A 17578-nucleotide genomic window follows, 5' to 3' on the forward strand; every position below is an offset into this window, starting at 1 on the left:
TGACAATTGTGTAGCGCCAGCGCACCAGGTTATCAACTGCACTTTAGTGACCCTGAACAATGACGTCCACAACACTTCATCGATCCTGAAATTAATTTCTAAATAACGTATAAAATAATTAAAGTACTGTTAATATTGTAGATTTTTATTATTAGATAATATATAATATTTTGTGGTCATTAGACATATTTTATCTATCGCGCATTAAGATTAAAAGTTAAAATCTGTTTGATTCTCATCACAGAGATATAAAATTGAAATCCCGGTTATACCATTGCATTTGTTGTCAAGTTGGTACCATATTAAGAAGAAGAAGCGGTTTTGTTTGTAATGTCGTTAGTTAACATAACCTTAGATTTTTGTTAAATAAAATAAAAATAAAATTGACAAATATTTTAATTTTCAAATAAAAACTTCTTATATCTTATTATAAGAAGTGATAAAGCGTTAAAAAATATACACAATGGCCTCAGGATTGGATTCTTTTGTAAATCGTATCCTTTTTTATTAACAGCAGTCCATACTCCACTTTTGATATACTGATTACTGGTATTATTGATATTTAAATATTGTTCTTTTTTGAATATTCCTCCTTAACAAATTACTAGATATGGTTTCAATAATAACAGCTGATGGAAGAAATTTCATAGTAAGTTTAAGACAAATGTACATAGACAAACATTAATACAGTGCGCTTTTTAGGGTACTTTAAAAGGGTTTGACCAGACTATCAACATAATATTAGATGAATCGCATGAAAGAGTTTATTCAACTACCTCAGGAGTAGAACAAGTTATGTTGGGATTGCATATAATAAGAGGAGATAATATGTAAGTTGATATAGACAATGTGCCTTTAATTATGGAACCCTGGGCCTTGACCTACGTCAAATTTGTACCTACATCCCAAAAAAACATAAGTATTGTGTTTTCATCAATTTACTGTCTGAAAACCTTGAAATTCCAGAAGATTACTTGTATGGGTGCTCTGAGGGTTTTTTCTGATGTCAAATTCGTGTTCAGCAAGCCCAAAAACCCGAGTAATCTGTTTGCATCAATTTAGTGCCAAAAATCCTCAATACTCTAGCTAGATGATGTACCTGAACAGTAATTCTGGGCACCAGGTGCTTTGGGAGATTGATTCTGATAGCGTATCCGATGCCATAAACTCCATAGTAACAAAATATGACCCTTAATATAGTGATTTTGGCACAGCTGCAAATGCAATTATGTATTTCCACCCATCTTTCTATTATAGACTTTTTTCCTGACATAATATATAATCCTAACCCATTTACCCTAAGGCAGGGTCCGTTTCAAAAACCTATGACACTTCCAGGGCCCGGATTTAATGCTGCCTGTGTCTGATTGTTCTGATTTGGTTTCTTTGCAGATTCTTGTTAAGAAATATTTCCTATGAACAAATCAGAAGGGTGCCGGGCGAAATTTTTGGGCAGAAATGGTGTAACAATTTTTTTAACAAATTCAAAACATCACCTTTTTTGTCCCCGAAAATATGTTTCTAGCATCTTTGAGTCATCTTATACAAAAAAGATCTATCATTTTATCGAAACTAGAGAGTTTTCAAGCATCGAAAATGCGTATTTTCAGATTTTAAATCACTTATAGCTCAAAAACTATCAACTTGAAATATGATAAGAGACATTTTTTTGTTTAAAATCATTCAAGAAACCTAAAAATACATTTTTCGAGGCAAAAAGGTAATTTTGAACTTGTTTAAAAAAATTTTTACGCCTGGCACCGTTCTGATTTGTTTAAAGGGGACATTTTTGAACAGGATTCCACAAAGAAATCGAGTAAAATATTTTTCATACGATAGAGGCCTCACACATGGACTAATATGGAAATGAAAACTAATAATATCTGTCTGATTGTTTTTTGGTCACTGTAGACTTAAAGCTTTCCTGGTACAGTAAATATAAAAAATATAAATCCATCGTGTATTGTTTTGATGTTATTATCGGTATATTTTGAACATAGCAGTATTGTAAATTGTTACTAAGAATATTTTAAAAGTTAGAAATTTATATTTTGTATGCTAATGAAGTTTTAGACATCTTCAGTTTTGTAGAAAGGAAACTGGGGAATTTAAAATAATCATAGTACAAAATGGTAATTAACATGTTATCTTTTCTACATTAGTTTCAATGCAAACTGTTTGTTGCAAACTTATTAAATCGGAAAATTATTTCAAATAAATGCACAGCTGAAAAGTTCTCCCACTTAACATAATATTGGGACCGTGCAAGTTCGGCAAAGCGACCTCTATTTCTACGCTCTGTACTTTTATTCGCACTTTTAATTATATTGGCCAATTATATTAGTCCTGGTTGCTGGATAATTGTCAAGACCATAGTCCAAAAAAATAATAAGAAGAAAAAAATAAGATGCAGGTTATGTTTAGCAAACGTAAACAATTGTATGTAGTAAATAAAATCCGTTATTAAAATGCAGTATTGCAAGCAAAATACAATTAATTAAATTTACCTTTATATAATAATTGCATATCATATCAATATTGTGGAGCAATATATAATTTTTGTCCTTCAATGACAGAAGGTATGAAATATACGTCAATTTGACAATTTCAATTGACATTATGAATTATTTAAGATAGTTGCAATATTTCTCCGCGACTCGCGCACGGTCGTTTCTCGTTTCCCTTTTCAAGTACTTGCACACCGCGAATAGTAGAGAGGAAATGAATATAAAATAACGCACGTGACAATTTTATACAGTGTGTCCACGGATGGGGTGCCCAAGAGGAAAAACTTCTTTATTTTCAATTTTAGCGAAAAATGTCATTCTTGATAAAAAGTTTTGCTTGTTTTAAAATCCCATAAAACGAAATAAAATTCAAGGTTTTCAAAACCTGCTTAATTTTGTAGCCAATTTTATGTAAACTCCTATACATTTTTGCACTAAGTTCGAAATCGTAACAATAATCTAGTGTTGCTAAGCTACAATTTAGCTTAGTAACTCTTAACTCCGATAAATAATTTGAGAATTGTCATTTTTTTCGACAAAAATTTTAAATTTTTATTTAAAAAATGACAGATAAATTCTTTGTTGAACGCTTAAAATTGTCAAAAAAAATGACAATTGGCAAATTATTTATCGGAGTTAACATTTACTAAGCTACATTGTAGCTTAGCAATACTAGATTATTGTTATGATTTCGAACTTAGTGCAAAAATTTATAGGAATTTACATAAAATTGGCTACAAAATTAGGCAGGTTTTGAAAAACTTGAATTTTATTTTCTTTTATGGAGTTTTACAACAAGCAAAACTTTTTATCAAGAATGACATTTTTCGCTAAAATTGAAAATAAAAAAGTTTTTCCTCTTGGGCACCTCATCCGTGGACACACTGTATTACAGTTTACTTAATTAAAATTAATGATTATAGTAAGTATAACAAAGGGGAAAAACTCTTTACAAAATTAAATTATCAGAGAGAAAAATGACATTTTTGTTATGTACAACCTCTCTGAAGTTTGGAGTGAATTTAGTGCAACTGATTCTCATTAGGGAGTTGAGATATTCATCTGTAAGCTGAGATCTGGACCAATTTTTAATAAAGTTCATTCTTTATAACGCGGATTCGCACACGTAAGTTGAGCCAACCATAGTACACAATTTCATGGCCAAAAATTTTCAAAATTGCCAAACACTAGGTATATTGTTAATTTAATGGCGGTCCGCACAAAACTATCTGACAGTCCGGATGTGGACAGCAGTCCGCCAATTGGTGACCCCTGCCCTAAGGTGTTAGGTGATATACCTGACATAATACTGAACATAATGCAAAAATAATTAACTATTTAGATGGGGAATAAGCAACAATTAAATTGAAAAAAATAATTTTATTAACGTTTCGACGCCCAAATCGGGTGTCGTCAAAATACAAAATACTACTAAATTAAACAAAAATGTTGCTTAGTAACAAATTCTTCTAATAATTTATTTAAGAGGAAACAGTAGCGATCAACAGGTAGCCAAAACGCGTTCCAAGATTGCGGCTGTAATTTTGAATATTTTTTCGAGAAATTTGGCACAAGTATTCGTAATATAATAAAGAATGGCGGTACAGAGCCCAAGTTGAAAAATATATTAATATGTGGAAATTACTCTGTAATTAAATATAATATTAAAAAAACGAGCCTGTACCGCCATTAAGAAGAACAAAAAATACACTTTCTTCAAATAAACTTTTTTATCCGATGCCTAGATTTTGTGTCATTTTGGAACTACTAAAATTGTTTATTTCATTAGTAGTTCCAAAATGACACAAAATCTAGGCATCGGATAAAAAAGTTTATTTGAAGAAAGTATATTTTTTTGTTCTTCTTAATGGCGGTTCAGGCTCGTTTTTTTAATATTGTATTTAATTACAGAGTAATTTCCACATATTAATATATTTTTCAAATTGGGCTCTGTACCGCCATTCTTTATTATATTACGAATACGTGTGCCAAATATCTCGAAAAAATATTCAAAATTATAGCCGCAATCTTGGAACGCGTTTTCGCTACCTGTTGATCGCTACTGTTTCACCTTAAGAGGATCGGTACGTATTTTCGGCTGCAATTCTATTCAAATGGGGATTCATTTTTTCGAATCCTGAGAATACTAATAAGTATTTTTGAAAAATTTAAACGCAGAATGAAAGATTAGCGAGGGCCGAAAGTCCCTGAGAACTTCTATAATGTTTATTTTAATAAGTTACAGGGGCGAAAAACTAAGAGAAAATTTAGTGTGATTTTTAATTTCAAATATCTCATTCAAAATAAACTTTTTATTTATTCTAAGGGACTTTCGGCCCTCGGTAATAATTTAGTCTTTTATTCTGCGTTTAAATTTTTCAAAAATATTTATTGGTTTTTTCAGGATTCGAAAAAAATGAACACAATGCCGTGGTAATATTTTCCAAATCTATCTTTGTCTTACAACGCACTCAGCCGAATATAATATTGTCAGCATATATTGTCAGTCATAGACACTGACAATCAGTGACAATTTTAAATATTTGACATTGCATCGGGAATATTTTGAGTTATTGATTAAATATTATTGATAAATAATTGATATTTGTATTTGATAAATAATTGATTTAAGACGTGGACTTAATAAAAAGTTATTTATTGTGTATTATTTGTGGAAGATCCAAGCAGAGAATACATCAGGATAATATATTCTGTGATCCAAGTATTTTGTTGTTAAAGATGTTCAAAATTGTAACCGTTCCGTAATAATATTATTAAAAAATCACTTTTCCCCTTTTCTCGATTGAGTATTAGTTTTTGTTGTACAAATAAATTATTAAAATCACTGAATACATAGTTAGTGAAAAAATTATCACATTTATTAACTGAATTAATAATTTGCAATTATAAAAATAACAGTTATTCAAGAACATTCAAAAGCCATCTCTTTAAATTAATGATGACATTTTTAAGTAGAATGACATTCTATAAAAAAAAATAGTAATGTCTACAATATCCATGCCAGTGTGATTTTACTACACGTAATTTGCCGTGTAAAGACAGAAAAAGTAGGGATACACGTAAAATATTTGCGAATTATGTACCCATAGCCTCATGACTCATTTATATTGGTAATTCAGACATATTATACATTTTAAAGCAGAAGACTTTAAAATGATATTGCCAATATTTATGAGTAGTGTTTTTTTAATTATTTTTTTCAATTTAATTGTGGCTTATTTCCCATCTAAATAGTTAATTATAAAAATGCCACAAGGAAATAGCTTTAGAACAGCATAATGCAAAAACTTGCAAGTAGATAGGTGCTGTATGTAAAAATCGATATATTCTGGTGTTTTTTGTTCTAAATGCCCTGGTTGCCTAGTCATAGTCTATATTTATGTCTGACATTAATAATTGAAAAACTTATTTTTTAACAAAAATGCAGTCATTTACTACACTGCAGTGCAAAAAAATCGATCCACTAAAAATTTGGTCATTTTTGATGTTTCAAATTTCCTAAACCTGTTGTCCGATTTAAGTGATTATTTACCATGTTATAGCCTTATTCATTGACAATATCTCTGTAATAATATTGTTGCTAGCCAGTCAAATTATCATTGTATACCGGGTGTACGAATCAAACTGTGTGTTTTTCTCAAAGTTCGCATCACCCTGTGGACTATTCTGGCATTTATAAAATACTGAAATTAAAACCCAACTATAGCCTCAGGTTTTCTTAACATTTTGTTTTTCGATTCTTTTGCTTATGTTGGATAATAAAAAAGTTAGGTACTTTAACAACTGGCCATGTTCGTCATCAGTACAGGGTGTTTCTAAAATATTTGCACAAAACTTTAAGGGCTTATTGTACATGAGAAAATAATGACAATTTTCTTTATAATCATATGTCCACAAACGCTTCATTTCTGAGATACGGGATGTTCAATTTTTTTTTACAAACTTATGATTTACTTATTTTAAAACCAGTTGAGATGTGCAAATCAAATTTGGTGGGTTTTAAGACGTAGTTACTGCACATTTTTTGACATGCAATTAAGAATTTAATATTCACCAGTGCCGCGCAAACTGTTATTATGACCGATAATATTACCCGTACGCACGCCAATGGTGAATATAAAATTCTTAATTGTATGTCAAAAAATGTGCAATAACTACGTTTTAAAACCCACCGAATTTGATCTGCATATATCTCAACTGGTTTTAAAGCAATAAATAAATCGTCAGTTTGTAAAAAAAAAATTGAACATCCCGTATCTCGGAAACGAAGCATTTGCGGACATATGATTATAAAACAAATTGTCATTATTTTCTCATGTAAAATTACCGCTTAAAGTTTGTCGCACTTATTTAGAAACACCCTGTACTGATGACGAACATGGCCAGTTGTTAAAGTACCTAACTTTTGTATTATTCAACATAAGCGAATGAATCGAAAGACAAAATGTTAAGAAAACCTGAGGCTATAGGTGGGTTTTAATTTCATTATTTTATAAATGCTAGAATAGTCCACAGGGTGATGCGAACTTCGAGAAAAAACACAGTTGGATTCGTACACCCGGTATACAATGACAGTTTAACTGTCTAGCAACAATATTATTACATCGATATTGTCAATGGATAAGGCTATAACGTGTTAAAAAATCACTTAAATCGGACAACAGGTTTAGGAAATTCGAAACATCAAAAATGACCAAATTTTTAGTGGATCGATTTTTTTGCACCGCAGTGTATTTAGAACTTAAATTGTTGAATTTTATTTGTGTGGAATATGATAATTTAACAAATGCAATATTTTTTAGTGCCTTAGTTGGATTGATAGATGAGGATATAGACAACAGACTGAATCTAGCTAATATAAAAGCGGAACCACTAAATCCTGTTGTACATTAAGAATAAACTTTTAATTTATAAGCAATATGTGTTTTATTTCATCCTAAGTTCTGTATTTCCCTTGCAGAAGGGTATTAGGCAAGGAGAAACCATCTCTCCTAAACTATTGACTGCTTTATTACAAAGTGCTATGAGAAACAATAATTAAGAAAATATTGGAGTCAACGTAAATGGAGAGTTTCTGAACAACTTGGGGTTTGCAGACTGGGTAGATCATGCCTGCCAACTTCTTCTAGACATTTAGAGCTCTTGTACACCAGTTGGCCTTAAAATTAACTTCCAAAACACAATACATGACCAAACTTGTGCTGACCAAAAACATTTCAACTAATGGCATGCAAATTGAACAAATGTATACCTATAAGTATCTGTGCCATAAGATTAGATTAGGAAGGGACAGTTAAACAATAGAGTTAAAGCAGGAGAATGGGACTAACATGGGCAGATTACGGAAAACTGAAAGAAGTAATATTTTCCCATGTGCTGAAAAGGAAGGTCTGATCAATGTATACTCCCAGTTCTAACATATCGAACACAAATATTGACCCTTAAGACCCAGAAAAATAAGCAATAAGATACAAGTGGCATAGAAAGCAATGGGGAGATCAATGTTGAATATATCTCTTGGAGACAGAGCTTGAAATCAACTAGTTAGGAGAAAACTAGTGTTATGGACTCACTTAAAAGAATTACAAGGCTGAAATGGAAATATTGCAAGAAATAGATGGACTAAGAACATTTTAGAATGGAGACTTAAATACGATGCTTATCGTAATTGAAGACATCCTCCAACAAGATGGTCAAGGGTGTTGGACAAATTTATCAAGGAATAGGTTTAATTTCAGACTACCAGATCTCATATCTTCTTAGACTTCAAAAGTATTAGAAAGACTTCAAAAGTATTATCAAAAATCCAGTAAAAAGATATCCTTCAAGAAATAATATGTAATAAAAACAGTAAAATTTAAAGGCCTCATTAATGAAAATTTAATTTAAATAAATATAGTACAAACAATATCACAAAAACACAGTTCTATGGTTCAAGATTTGAGTTATCTATCTATACCAAAAAAGAAAATTAGACTATACATAAGATTCCGTTATTTATTAAAAGAATATAAAGAAAATAATTTGAATTTATTCTTGATGCTAAAACCCTACGGCGCCCCTAAGCGTCTAGATGGAGAACTAAATTTTGATCATTTCCATGGACATAGCCACCTTTACTTAACAAGCCATGAAGTTGAAACTTGGCAACATCTATTGGTAGACCGATTAATTCTGACAGTTCTCATTTGTTTTTAAATAATTTTCACTGTATTTACAGAGAAACTGAAACATTTTACAATATTTCGTGCTCCAAATTATAAAGAACATTAAAATGTATGTTATTAAGATGATTCTAGTTCAATATAATATATTTTTATATAAACTTGCGTGCATATAGAAATCCGTCCACTTAAAAATTTTGTCATTTTTAATGTCTCATATTTCCTAAACCTGTTGGCAGATTTAAGTGATTTTTATAATATGTTATAGCCTAATTCTTTAACAATACCTCTGTAATAATATTGTTGGTAAACAGTTAAATTTTTATGGTGTACCGGGCATTTAAAAAATACTGAAATTAAAACCCAACTATAGACTCCGGTTTTCTTAACATTCTGTTTTTTTGATTAATTTGCTTATGTTTAACAACTAGATTTGTTCTTTATCAATTCAGGGTGTTTCTAAATAAGTTCGACAAACTTTAAGGGGTAAGGAACAAAATGAATCATTTTGACGCCTGTATTTTAAAGGTAATCATTTTTTTCGAATTCTGAGAAAACTAATAAGTATTTTTGAAAAATTGAAACGCAGAATAAAACATTACTTTATTACCGAGGGCCAAAAGTCCCTTAGAATGAATAAAAAGTTTTTTTTAATGACATATTTGAAACTAAAAATCACACTAAATTTTCTTAGGTTTTCACCCCTGTAACTTATTAAAATAAACGTAGAAGTTTTCAGGAACTTTGGGTCCTTGGTCCTAACGTAATCTTTCACTCTGCGTTTAAATTTTTGAAAAATACTTATTAGTTTTCTTAGGATTCGAAAAAAATGAATCCCGTTTATATTCTTGTTATTGGTTTTTTTTTGTATAATAAACGTTACTTACAAGGAATTACTTTTAATATTATTTTGTACAAACTTCCAATTAATAATATTTTCTTGTTCGACTCAAAAAATACTATAAATTTTACCAGAATTTGTACTTTAAAATCGTAGTTTCGAAAGCGGTAGTCCGAAAGTCAGACGTTGTTCGGTGGTCAGACTACGGACGTCATCAATTGCGACGTTGCCTTTCTCTCTTCATGGCTTGTAAAGTAAAGGTGGCTATGCCATGGATTATAAGCACAGATTATATACAAATTGACAGTGCGACTGACAGGAGCGTGCTGTGGAGAAATGTCAATGTCAGCTTCGCTTTGCTTTTAGGTTGACAAGAAAAATATAATTTTTTTTTCGGATTGCTTGGGAATGGCAATACAAAATAAGCGTGTAAACAACTTTTATTAATAATTCATGTGTCTGTATTTCTTTAATAATATTTGAAATTTTACATATAAGTATAAAAAAGAATCCGTTTAGAAATTCTGTAGATACTTTAATAACAAATAGGAGCAATTGATACCGGTTAGGTTAATACTAATTCTTTATAATGGAAGTGAGTGAAAATGATCAAGATGATTGTATGGAAATTGATGATTCTATCCCAGAAACCTCTATTATCGAACGTAAATCAGATCAATTTGATTCATCAAATGAGGGAGACACCAGTACCATGGAAAAGGAAAAAAGTGATTCTAATGAAAAAATGGAAGAATCTAGTGAAGACAAAACAAATGCTGATGTAAATACAGATTTAACCACGGTTACGACTGAGCAACCTGCAGATAAGCCGACAGAAACTGTAGATAAGCCATCAGAAAGCGCAGATAAGTCGGCAGAAAATACAGATAAGCCAGCAGAAATCGCAGATAAGTCTGCAGAAAATGTAGAGAAGTCGGCAGAACATACAGATAAGCCAGCAGAAACCACAGATAAGTCGGCAGAAAATAGAGATAAGCCATCAGAAAGCGCAGATAAGTCTGCAGAAAATACAGATAAGCCAGCAGAAAGCGCAGATAACTCTGCAGAAAATGTAGATAAGTCGGCAGAAAATACAGATAAGCCAGCAGAAAGCGCAGATACGTCAGTAGAAAATACAGATAAGCCTGCAGAGAATACAGATAAGCCTGCAGAGAATACAGATAAGCCAGCAGAAAATGCAGATAAGTCAGCAGAAAAGACAGATAAGCCCAACACATCAGAAAATCAAAAACAAGCACCTAGACCACCTCCTAGAGATGATGGTGAGATTGTTATATTAGATGATGATGATGATGATGATATGCAGCAAGGTATGTATTTAGTTCAGTATGTATTGGTATTTATATAGTAAGTTTCTCAAGATTTGTGCTTATAGATTAAACTTAAAGAACATGTCTTTGGTGGAACTAAGGTCATGGTTAAACATCAGTTTCCTAGAAGACTATAGAACTAAATGTGTTTAGTTTTTCTCTATAAACGACATGACCATACCACTGACTGTTTGATTTATTAAGTCTTATCAACTTTAGATGTAGCACTAGAATTCTTAGAGAATTGCTTTTGTTTTCTATGAAGCACTATCACACTAATGGCCGATTTCACTAACAATAAATACAGTAGAATCCACTTATATAGAAGAATAGCCTTCTTGCCAATCAAAAATATTCCTTATAACCGGGATATTCTAATAACCGATTCTTGGTAGATAGTAGAAATGTTTGGGGACCTCAAATTTTTACTCCTTAAACCGGGATATTCCTATAACCGGTATTCAAATAAGTGGATTCAATAGTAGTAGTTTATTCTATGAACAAAGTTATTCGACCAATAAACTGACATATTTCCATTTTACTATGGTTTGTTTTTAAACCAAGAGGAGTAAACTAAAAAGACAGATTCACACCCAAGAAAGTCACTAGAAAAATCACCAAATACATCTTTTTTGGTTGATATAATAGGCCTTCGATGGTAATCCATACATATTATACTATACTAATATGACACTAAAGAGTTCTAAAAACAACTGTTTTTTATATAAAAATAGACTAAAAATCTAAAAATTAAAGGAATAACGCAGAAAACACAAAAAATCGCTGATATAACTTAATTAACCTATGAAATGCCAGGAGGGCCAAAATTACATAAATGTCATTAGTGTCAAAATTTCATAACAGTGGAGTAAACTTGACTGAGGTTGGACCAATTATAAACAAGCATTATAGCGCATTAAATTTTAATTAGTCCTCTTGGTTTAAAAACAGACCATAACATCACATAAGACTTATTTTATTTATTTGTCAAATATATACTTACTTTTCAAATAAATTGGCAGATAATCTCGCTATAAATATTTTTAAGAAAGTAAATTCCCCAGTTTTACTTTAAATTATCAAAATTATATTAAAACAAAATATCGTGGGGTTACTGGGAAAATCCAGTAACTCCATTTTTTTCAATTTTGACATTTTAATACCATTAAATCCACAAACATCAATATGTTAACCGGAAAAATTGTATATCTCCAAATTCGTCATCCACTGTGCTTAAATCGGTACATTCAATGACAAAGAAAATCAACTAACTCCATATTTTTATCCATCAAGTTTTCATGAATAAAATAATGATTTTCCAAATTTTTTGAAGATATTCTTCTTTAGCGGCGAATCAATTGAGGGTAAAATTTGATTGATCCGCGCGCATGCGCACACCGACAGTATGGTATTAGTTGTTATATGGGCTCTGATTGGGTGTTGAAATTTTGAAATGATCTGTCAATAATTGTCCAATATGGAGGTTATCGGTAAACAAAAATATTGTATAATATTAGTTTTTATTGATGTGTGGACAGAAATAAAATCAAATTTATAATTATAGTGACTTTTTAAATAGTTTTGAAAAGCCGCAGGTATGTAATTCTAAATGTTTCAGTTGGAAATACCTAATAGTTTCAATACCTATCTATTTGGAAAATGTAAACAAAATAATGTAGTTACCTATTAGTAGGCAATGCTATTTACATAATTTACAAATTTACATAATCTGATTACGAACAAACTTTCTACAAATCTTCATCTCATATATCGTTTTCTTACTCTATATTTTGTTGTATTTTATTTCAACAAAAATCAAACTAATAATTTTATTAAATTCATATAAATTTATGGTGTAAACGTTTAGTGTGTATATTCCCACATGACATATGCGAGAGTTTGGTGCAGTTTGAAATGGCGTCAACTTTCGTACGGCGCGGTAGACGTGAAGTGGGTTCAAGCCCCAAGCAAGTTATTATTTTTTTATTTTTTTTTATAGATTTTATGATTGTAAGTATATTATTATATAATTTTTGAATATATTCTTCTTTTTTGAAAGTGGTAGATAAGAAAGTTAGATTGATTTTTAAATAAAATAAGTACAAATAACCTTTTAAGTATATTTACTTCGTTTAAATTACCTATTACAGTGGATCCCCGTTAACTCGGATTAATTGGGACCGCGGCCGATCCGGGTTATCGAAAATCCGGGTTAGCCGGAGAAAATGGTAAAAATTAATAAAATATGGTATGCTTACAGATAAACTCCGTTATAATTGTCACACAGACACTGGTAAACCACGTTCGCATTCCACACAAAACCACCCATACAAAGCGTCGTCAAAAGTCTCATTCTTAGCTTTATTAGCTTTGCACCGATTACCGATTAAACTGTCTTTTGTTATCATTTTGAAAAAAAATTCTTCGATTTTAGTTCTATTTTTCTTCCAATCCGATACTGTAGATGTACCGACACCATAATATAATGCTGCAAGATTCACCTTTATCAATTCTACTTAATGCTTCTAGTTTCTTTTCCATTGTCACTACAACATTTTTACGTTTTGTTGCCCTTATAGACAAAAGACACACAAACACAAAATCTGAATAAATTTACGAACGATTACAAAACGGAAGCGAACAATAATACGACTTTACTACACACAATACCGTCTCTGATGTTATGTTATTTAAATAACAGTGATGACTAAGACCATTGTTAAAAAAAGAATTTTAATAGTCTTTTCTAAACAATGCTAACACAGACAGTTTCAAAAAAATAAAGGACTATGGTATATGTAGTTCAATCCGGTTCCATTATCTCTCAAATATTATATTACATAGAGTTGGTACAAAACCTCGTGAACCTTGAAAATGCGTATGTATAACCGAAATAAAATGAAGCCAAAAACATACGACTATTTTATTTGCTGCGAATTGCGCGACAGGGTCCCATCTGCACCCTGATATTTTCAGTAATGTCGGATTCATCAATCGTTTCGTTCGTATATTGACGTCACCAAATGAATGAATTAGGTTCACGAGATTTTGTAACAGCAATACATTTCTATTGTTGAAATGTTTGTCTGATAAAAATCGGTCCGGGTTAGCCGGAGTTCCGGGTTATCGGGGGCCGACTTATCGGGGTTCCACTGTATATAATAGAAGAATATCTTCTTACGTGCGTACAAAGTACACACACATTTTTTTTTTGTACATGTATGTGCACACCACCTGTGGTTAACATCCTTCAAAATCATATCCAGGTACCAAGACTTAAACAGCCAGTGTACCCGATTTTTAAGAGGTAACCATAAGGTATAATAATGTTTAAACACGTTTTTCTCAAAACTTTACTTTTGTGAGTTAGTCTATTTTCCCAGTACGCCCACAGTATAAATATAAATGTCTAATAAATTTTAATCAACACATAACTTCATTGATTTATTTGATGTTGGTGAAACCGGACCTAATAGATTTTATTCCACTAATAACTATTCATTGATTTATTTGTTGTTGGTGTAACCAGACCTAATTATGGCAAATTCTCTCCTATTAACAGAATTCAGATACTGAGAAATGGCTTTAGTCAATCTTATGATCTGGTGGATATAAAATCTGTAAGATTTAAGCACTGTTTGACTGAGTATGTTAGGAATCAAAGATTAGTGACCTTTAACTTGGAGTATTAATTTAGTTTTAATAAGATTTTCAGGAAAATTTAATCTAAAGTTTGTTTAGAGTAAATGGTTGACTTCAATTAGTGAGGTCGTAAATATTATTAAATTTATCTGACTTGGCCCATTGTTAAGACTGGTCTGGAGCGATAAGCAAACGAGGTAGACAGAGTTGGTCTTTTGACAAATAACACTGACTAGACGGTACTCCTATAATAAAGCCCAAAGGATCCACATAGTTTACAATAATTACGACAAAAACAAAAAAACTGATGTAAAATATAATAATGCTTTGCCTTATATACCCGAAATTAATGTTTTCAAATGAGTTTTAAAATAAATTAAATCTATTTTAATTGCTAAGATTATAGAAAAACAAACATTCAAACATATTTAAATTTTACCTGAAACCGGGCCCAGTACCTATACTATTATCGGCTATCCTAGGATGTTTATAGTGGGTACTATTTGAAGTCAACCATTTACTGCTAAACAAACTTTAATCATTTGTTTAACAATATTTAATTATTATTTAATATTTAGTTTTAGTATTTGCCTTATGGTTACAATATTTTATTTTTGTTAAATTTTTGTAAAAATGGGGACATCCCATAAATAAATAAATAAATAATGCGAAGTATTTTCTTGTTTCTTCTACGTTTTTAATGTTTATGTTTAATGTTTCTATGTTTCTTCTACGTTTTTAAGTCTCAGATATTACTAATTTAATCACATTTTTTTTTTCAGATACCAATAACGTTATTGCCATTGATGATATCATCGACCTGGTCGATAAACCTATCAATCTCCGCTGTATCAACAACAACTGTGACGGATCACACGCTGATTTTATACTTGCTCCTGATTTTTGTCTTTCATATTACAGAGTAAAGCGTTCGAAAAGTAAAAAGGAGGAACTTTGTTTGGGTTGCTATGATAAAGCCGTAAGTAATTTCGATGAACTTACGACTAACTTGAAAGAAAGCAAATTGATATTAAAGTGTAGTTATCCTGTAATGAATGAAACACTGCAAATTAGTGATAGCGATGAAGAAGAGGAGGAGGAAAAAGAAAATGTGAACTGGAATCAAAAGAATGTCAAATTTATACGTACTCACTTCTTTGATGTTATCAACAAAACAGTGGGGAAGCTGAACGGTGAAGAGATAATAAATATGGAAACAGCATATGTAAAATTCGAGAGTAATCAGTTAGAAGGTAAGTTTTTTATTTAGATTTTATACATTGTTTTTATATTAAAAAAACCCTTTCAAGCTACATCACAGAAAGTCTTTGGAAGAAAAATTCCATATAAAGTTGTTATAAAGATACATTTTTGTATAAAATTCACATTCAAAATTGACCTTTAATACTTACTAATACTTACTATGTTTTAGTTAATCAGAAGGAAGTGTCACGGAAAGCTTCCGAACTGAGAAAGTTTTTTGATAAAATCCAACTAAATTTGTACAACCAGTTCAGACCGGAATTAAGTCCTCTAAAAGCTCTTTCAATAACTGATGACTTCAACATCTCTTCCTCCTTACTAGTAAGAACAGGTAAGTACTAATTTTAGCCATATATTAATCTAGGGAAAAAGATGCAATGATGGTAAAGTGAGTCAAGTGATAACATATATATTATACCGGTTTTATAGCGTTCTATGCCTTTCCGTTCCTAATCGCCACACCTTTTTATTGTGGCAGTCTTCCTCTCTTAGATTTCTTTCCGACATCGCCTTGGAGATGCCCTTTATCCATGTAGTTGCTGGTCTTCCTAGTTTTAGTTTTTCTGTGGGGGTCCATTTTAACACTTTTTTTGGGGATTCTTTTTTTGTCCATTTGCCTTACATGTCCGTACCAAACTAGCTGTTTTCTTTAGATGTCATCTATGATTGTTCTTTCTATTTCCATTTGTTGTCTAATGTCATCGTTTCTTATGTGTTCTAGTCTAGATCTTCTTGCTGACCTCCAAAAATCCATCTCAGTGGCTAGTAATTTACCTTTGTACTTATTTGGTTAATTGCCAGACTTCAGCTCCATATGTTAACACTGGTTTTAATATTGTGTTGTAAATTCGTTTTTTATTTTCTGTTCTTATATTTTTTTGCCACTGTACCGAATTCAGGGCTCCTATCACCTGTTTTCCCTTTACTATCCTTTCTTTAATATTTTTTTTCGTTTCGTCCTGTACTAGTTAGTTTTATTCCCAGATATATGTATTCATTGCATCTTGTAATTGTCTCCTGTTCCAGGTTCAGATTCTCCGTTTCTTCCTTTTCTACCCATAGATATTGTGTTTTTTTGGTATTCGCCTCCAGGTCCCATTTTCTATATTCCTTTATTAGTTTCATTGCCATATATTCAAGATCTTCCTTGTCCTGTGCAATTGCAATTTGGTCATCTGCATAGTGCAGTGCGTAGAGTATCACATCTCCTATCGGTAGTCCCATTCCTTTGCACTCTCACGTCCTCATAGACACATTAGTGTCACATATCCTCTGGATGCACTGCATACAATGAATGTACGTGATGTAACCGACAAGAGATGGGTAAAAGGCGAGTTCCTGGCGCCTAAAAACTGGGACAGATCCGCTAAGGGAAGAAACCCCTACAGAAAATCAAACGGAGCAATTGGCCTGCAACCCATTATCTGTATTTTTATAACCCAAAAAATCCTAATCCCCTTAGTGATAACATAAATTACATAAATTATCGGGCTCATAGAAAAAGATTCATATTTTGTAACTAGTCATAATATATTATAATACCAAAGGTTATAACAGGATAATATAGTCAAAACTACCCCCACACCGATCAGCCCCATGACTTGATCGATAAAGCATATAAACACATGTCTTCATACAAAATTTTAGCTTTCCTTTTAGAACCCCTTAAATTGAGAAAAGAAGCTTTTTTAAACTTTACTTTATTTTAGGTGCAGTTTTGCTTTTAAAAATCAGAAAAAAATCAGGGAGATGTATCTTTTGAATGAAAACGTCCTGATTTTTTTCAGATTTTATATTGAAAATGGGACC

The 17578-nt window shown here is 31.4% G+C and overlaps 2 protein-coding genes across 2 annotated transcripts in view; both read left to right on the forward strand.

Annotated features, from left to right (window-relative positions):
- The first annotated feature begins 92 nt into the window (after window positions 1-92).
- On the forward strand, window positions 93-7446 carry LOC114328295 (U6 snRNA-associated Sm-like protein LSm8). The gene is made up of 4 exons (XM_028277118.2): window positions 93-494; window positions 609-649; window positions 703-830; window positions 7331-7446. Exons 1-4 carry the CDS (start codon window positions 464-466, stop codon window positions 7419-7421), a joined length of 291 nt encoding a protein of 96 aa, XP_028132919.1. The 5' UTR covers window positions 93-463; the 3' UTR covers window positions 7422-7446.
- A 2447-nt stretch (window positions 7447-9893) lies between these two features.
- The window catches only part of LOC114328293 (histone-lysine N-methyltransferase eggless), a 91146-nt gene continuing 83461 nt past the window's right edge, over window positions 9894-17578 (forward strand). The window contains exons 1-3 of the mRNA XM_028277115.2: window positions 9894-10864; window positions 15289-15759; window positions 15939-16100. Of these exons, the coding sequence (XP_028132916.2) occupies window positions 10123-10864; window positions 15289-15759; window positions 15939-16100 (1375 nt within the window). The 5' untranslated portion in view covers window positions 9894-10122. The remainder of the gene's footprint in view (window positions 10865-15288; window positions 15760-15938; window positions 16101-17578) is intronic.

The sequence above is a fragment of the Diabrotica virgifera genome, chromosome 3, assembly GCF_917563875.1.
Source record: "Diabrotica virgifera virgifera chromosome 3, PGI_DIABVI_V3a".
NCBI lineage: Eukaryota > Metazoa > Arthropoda > Insecta > Coleoptera > Chrysomelidae > Diabrotica > Diabrotica virgifera.

What these genes read in the sequence shown, in the direction of transcription:
- LOC114328295 (XM_028277118.2), top strand. Translation starts at nt 464, where the DNA reads ATGGCCTCAGGATTGGATTCTTTTGTAAATC. An exon ending in CTGATGGAAGAAATTTCATA is followed by an intron (nt 650 to 702) that starts GTAAGTTTAAGA and finishes TGCGCTTTTTAG; the next exon opens with GGTACTTTAAAAGGGTTTGA. An exon ending in ATAATAAGAGGAGATAATAT is followed by an intron (nt 831 to 7,330) that starts GTAAGTTGATAT and finishes AATATTTTTTAG; the next exon opens with TGCCTTAGTTGGATTGATAG.